General features: G+C 43.1%; 1 protein-coding gene across 1 annotated transcript in view; it reads left to right on the top strand.

Annotated features, from left to right (window-relative positions):
• The first annotated feature begins 241 nt into the window (after positions 1-241).
• The window catches only part of LOC110315600 (F-box/WD repeat-containing protein 15-like), a 22,301-nt gene continuing 16,582 nt past the window's right edge, over positions 242-5,960 (top strand). Inside the window, 1 exon segment of the mRNA XM_021189615.1 lies at positions 242-268. Within this exon segment, the coding sequence (XP_021045274.1) occupies positions 242-268 (27 nt within the window).

The following is a 5,960-nucleotide window of genomic DNA, read 5'->3' as shown; positions in this document are numbered from 1 at the left end:
TTATCACAGTGTAATGTCAGCTAAAAACAATGGCTGGCTTTTATTTACTAAATAAAGGACCCAGGTCCTCTGCCTCCCAGTTTCTGTTTTTCCATCACCACCTTCCACCTCAGGAGGGGCCAGTGTGGAACTTACAACTTCTGTTCTCTTCCCTTCACCTTCTCCTCATCTTCCAAGAACCCTGTGTGGAGTGGATCACCCAGCAGGATGGCCTCTGGGCATGAAGAGCCATTTGGAAAGCATGGTCCAGGGAGCCAGGATGCTTAGAGCCAATTCTTGATATGGCAATTTTATTCTGTGCTAAGGGGGTGATAGAGACCTGACCTCCAGTCAGGGCGCATTGTAATAGCTCTGGTCCTCCTGGTGTTGTCCAGTAAGGCATGGTGGCCCTTCCCATCCTGATGCCTTTTTCCTGGAGAGAGGATAGCTTTTGGAAATCAATACCTATGCAGTCAGGCTTGTCCCTCAGGAACCCAGAAAAATGTTTTTAGCTTTTGCTTTATATTCCCTTGCAGTGCTTTGCCTGACAGCCCAAGCAAGAACTTAGAAAGTCGGTCAGAGGGGATTCTGAGTGGCCCCTCTCTACTTGGTCCTGGGGTAGGAGTCCCCTTTCATAGATTGGGTGGAGGTGATTTTTTGAAACACCCTGGAGGGAATAACAACCTCATCTCGAGTCTCTTGATCCTCCACAGCTAACTTATGATAATGCACCTGGATAGCTTTTGCTGCCTAATTATCTATCTGACATTTGACAAAATTGGTAAATCTATTAAGGGCCCAGGAACCAAAATAAGCAAAACAATTCAACTAACAGTCCCAAAATAGAATGGAGTAGGGTTGACAACCACTGAGAGGTTGAAAACCAAATTTTAAACCAGCTCTCTCTCTCTCTCTCTCTCTCTCTCTCTCTCTCTCTCTCTCTCTCTCTCTCTCTCTCTCTCTCTCTATTTTTTATAGGCCTTCTCTTACCTTTTGTCATGCTTTCTTTAACCATCCCTGTCTTATTCACATTAAAGCAACACTTTTCCCTAAGAGCTGCACACAGCCCTCTCTGCTGTATGACGAGTAAAGCAAATTGGTGAAGGTCTTAGAAGTGACCCCAATGACATCATTTCTCTCTGAGAGGACCACCCAAGTATAATTTCAAGGGAGGTATCTATGATTATGAGATTTGGGTAGAGGCAATTGAATGTTGGTGGTCATTCTGGTCAGCCACAGGATCAGGAGTAGGATCAGGAGTATCTTCATTTGGACCAGCATCTAGAAAGAAATGAGATTTGTCTCAGGAGGAGATGATTGCTCCATTCTGTACACAGATGTGTTAGCAATTTTTACATGCTCCATTCTGGACATGGGCAGGTTCACAGTTTTTACTTGCCTCTCTGGTAACCATCTTGGGCCAGCATTTTCTTTTTCATAGATAAAAACAGACCCTCGTCCCTATATAAAGACAGGATCTGGTCCTTTCCATTGTCCAGTGAGGGGGTTAGTGTATGACACTAATGCACAAGAATCTTGTGACTTAGGATGCCACAGGCAGTCAGCTGCTGACCTGCCTTCATTATCCAGGGACAAGAAGTTAAGAACAAAGCGAGCATGATTAAGCCTATTTTGGGGCGTCAAGGGGGAATAAGCATCTGTGACTTCAGTCAACTGCTGAAGCAAATTTTTTTAAGTCTGATGGGCTTGTTCTATGAGGCTCTTTCCCTGAGGATTATAGAGTACACCATTGACATGTTTAATATCAAACTGGGAACAAAACTATTGGAACTTGATTCCTGTATAACCAAGGCCGTTGTCGGTTTTAATAATCTGTGGTTTTCCCATGCATATATTTTAACCTTCCAAAGGAGAGAAAATGGGTAACATGCATCTGCCATCATTTATTAGGAATAAGTCCCATGGGGTTAACTCCCAGGTGAGGAACCAGCAGCACAATGGCACATCCACCACAGGACTTAACAATTTCTCTTGCTTGATCTCTAGAAATCTTGAACATTTGGCGCAAGGTAGAAGCATTTAAATGATGCAAAGCATGAGCCTGTTTAGCCAAATCTATGGAATCAAGTAAGGTCGGGAATGCTGCACAAGTGGACCCATCAGCTAGGGCATTTCCATGTCACAGAGGACCACCTTGGCCAGAATGGGCTCTCAAATGTCCCACAGAAAATGGCACTGTCCTTTTAATAATTAGGGATTAAATCTCCTCAAATAATTTAGAAGCAGTGGAATCAGGTTTAATATATGGGACTGTCTCTAAAACAGAAATAAAATAAGCCACATAAGCATTGCCAGTATACAAATTAAATGTGGTCATTGGTAACATTTTAAAAACCTGAAGAACTGCAAACAATTCCACCGCTTGGGCAGACGAATGTGGGGACTGCACTAAAATTATCTGATCTTGTATAACATAGGCAGCTTGGCCTGTTGAGGAACCATTTGTAAACACCAAGGTGCCTTCAAGGAGTGGAGTTTTGGAGGTAACTTTGGGGAAAACCAAGAAATGCATCTTAACAAATTGTATAAGTGGATCAGTAAGCAGCCGCCACAGACAGAGCTGAAGGGAGGGAGGGACCTTTGGATTGGCTCAGCCAGTTAGCAATGACGGAGGATGCTTATAGAGCAGGAGTTTTAAATTTCATCAAACTCAAGAATCCCAGGACAGCTGCTGAAAATCAGGAAAACTCTAAAGCAATACATAGGGGTAACTTCACAAGCAGTTTCCCTGATAACGTCTATTACCCTACGCAGGAGATACACAGCTAGCCTGGAACTCACTGCCGTCAGAAAAGTCAACAGAAAAGAAATCCACAGTATTTAAATGAATGTCAGTCAGGTTAGACACGGAGAGATTTGGAACAACTGACACGGCCTGCACAGAACACATCTCAGGAAGACACATTGCTCCAATACAGCAGCCTCTGTAGGTGCACATGAAAGTCAGGAGCAGGGTGGGGGGAGGTATTAAATCAAGTCATTCGTCCTCTAATTGCTGGAGAGCTCTGAGCAGCTCCACTTGCTCCTTTCAGGTTCCTATCATGTTGCAGAGATGCCACCTCAGCAGTTAACTGACGGTGGGTACTGGACATGGCAGACGGATCAAAAACTGCATCTAAAATCCCATAGGGTAGTGGCAGAAAGAAAAATAGGAATGTAGCAACACTTTTCATCTGAGGAGCTTAGTTCAGGCCGATTGAAGCTGGTTTGGGTAGAGCGCACCCAGAATAAAAATGGACTGCCTATTTAGTGAGAGCTGCCTTCTCAGCAGGTGGCAGCTCATCATCAAAATTTATAAGGGAATGGTAAAGGTCTGATGTCCCCTAATTTCCTCCCTAAATGGAGGCAAGGAAAGATCCATAACATCAGTCACAGAGCATGAAGCAGGCAAGGATCCTTCTCTTAAAGGGAACAAAGGAGGTGTATGAGTCACCAGATTAGCAGAAGGAGGATGGGGGACAGGTTCTTTAAGAAACTGCTCTTCCAGAGGCCCCTAGGCTATGCAAACTTTATATGCCCCAGTACAGGGGAATGCCAGGGCCAAGAAGTGGGAGTGGGTGGGAATGGGAGTAGGGCGGGGGGGGGGGGGTATAGGGAATTTTCAGGATAGCATTTGAAATATAAATTAAAAAAATCTAATAAAGGAAAAAATTTTTAAAAAGGAAAAAAGTATGAATGAATGATTACAAAGAAAAAAAAAGAAAAAAAAAAAGAAAGAAAGAAACTGCTCTTCCAGCAACTGCGGTTGTGGAAGAGGGGTAGAGATGAATTCTTTAAGAGATTGCTCTCCCTCAGACACTAAATACTGGAAATCTGGCCATTCAGGGGTGATTCTAAAAATGTCATTAATGAGGGACCAGTAGCTAAAGGCAGTAACAGGTAGCTTTATACATGCAAATGCTTCATAATAATCTTTGAAACAATCGCCAAGCCTATGCCAGCCTATCTCCTCAATTGTCCCCGCTTGGGGGAACCATGGAAAAATGTCTCCCACAAAAATCTAAAACTTTTACTAAATCCTTTTTCCTAAACCTAGTTCCTCGTGATTTGAGTGACTCTAACAGTTCTATCATGAAAAGTGACTGCTTTAAACATACTCATCCCATGTCTTACCTAACATTTCTCCTAAGATCTGTCTTCTAGTGCCTCTGCAGAGAACAGGGCCCTGACAATGTTAGATAAGCAATGTCTAAACCTGGGACAGAGAATATTTTTCCCACCTACCCCATCTCATGTACACTCACTTGTTGATGGGCCTCAGGAAGCTACTGCAACAACCATCTTCAGATCACATCGTGCAGTGAATATCAGAGCCTCTGAAAATGTTTTTCAGCTCATGTCTTTACTGGTCACCTGAATGTCACTTTCCCAGATGGCCATTATTTAACTACTGGCTTAAATACAACAAGAAGATCTGTTTAGGGGTTGGAGACATGGGTCAGTAGTTGAGAGTACTGACTGCTTTTCCAGAGGACCTGGGTTTGATTTTTCAGTACCCACATGGGGGCTCACAACTGTCTGTAACCTCAGAACCAGGAGGCCAAATGCCCTCTCCCGGCTTCTGCAGGCAAGAAATTTCATGTTTGAGGCCAACCTAAACTCCTCAGTGAATTCTAGGCCCGCTCAGATCATAGGATGATATCCTCTCTCATTCAAACATACATACATATATATACACACACACACAGACATACACACACACACACATCTTAAACAAGTACACATTGTAAAACTAATCAGATCTCCTCCATGAATGGATAATATCCATTGTTTAGGTGTCTGGGGTAGCAAAGCCTCGTGTCTGGTATAAGGAGTTACAACAGCTCTGCATTTGAACATCCAAATCAGTCACTCAGAGAAAGAAGCCAGGGCCATCCTCTGGCTCAGCAAACAAGCACACAGAAAGGTCATAGTCAGGCATTGTGGCACACATCTTTCATCCCAGCACTTGCGAGGCAGAGGAAGACAGATCTCTAAGTTTGAGACCTAGATTATATGTGATGATTCAGGCTAATCAGGCAGGGGTAGAGAGTGAGCCCCTGTCTCAAAACTAAGTAAAGAAGAGAACATAAAAAGAGAGAAAGAAGAAAACGGAGAAAGTGAAGCACAAAGAGGACTCTGGCTCCTTTCAGAGCCTGGACTGTGTCCCCTCTTCAGGCTACTATGATTTCCCTAGTGCTTCACAATCTAACCTGCAACTCTGTGGTAGAAAAGCCAGCAGTGGGGTCTGCAGTCATCAAAACTATTTTCAATCTGAATCAGAAGAGACCCGAGTTGAAAAACTGGCTGTGTGAATATATACACATATATCCATTGTGTGTGTGTGTGTGTGTGTGTGTGTAAGTATGTATACATGCATATGTCCATGGTGTATGTGTGTGTACACTCTATCATAGTGCTTGGTTCCTTGAGTTATTGTCTTAAAGGACAAAGGAATACAGTTTAAAGGGTCCAGGACATAAGCTTTAGCTGTGGATGCCCATGTGAAGGTTATTTTAGAATGAAAATCCATTCTGGTTTCTGGTTATTAATATAATCAGCATGAATGAAATCAGCATGACACTTTTACTTTTCTCTTTTTAAAACATTTATTTTTCTCTCTTTACCCTAGACTGGCCTGGAATTCATGTGCAGTACGTGTAAAAGTATATTCACGAGTGCACATGCCTGTGTATGCACAGAGACCAGTAGTAAACATCAGGTGTCTTCTCTGACTCCCTTTTCTACTGGAAAGCTAAGTATACAAGCACATGACCTCAGAGGTTGTGCAGGCACAGAGAGGTGGGCCCTGCTGAGCTAACTCAGTTCTCAGGGTAGACATGAACATGGAAACCAGATTCCCTACACCAGTAATTTGAAGAAACCTAATGGACTTCACATAAGCAACTGAACCTGTTGAAAATTAGTGTGTTACTCAGGATTTTCTAGAAAGTTCTGACAAGTACATCATCAATCGGGGC

The sequence above is a fragment of the Mus pahari genome, unplaced genomic scaffold (assembly GCF_900095145.1).
Source record: "Mus pahari unplaced genomic scaffold, PAHARI_EIJ_v1.1 scaffold_3385_U1_1, whole genome shotgun sequence".
In the NCBI taxonomy this organism is placed as follows: domain Eukaryota; kingdom Metazoa; phylum Chordata; class Mammalia; order Rodentia; family Muridae; genus Mus; species Mus pahari.
Note: the sequence above shows the minus strand (reverse complement) of the source record. Positions and strands in the feature narration are given on the sequence as shown.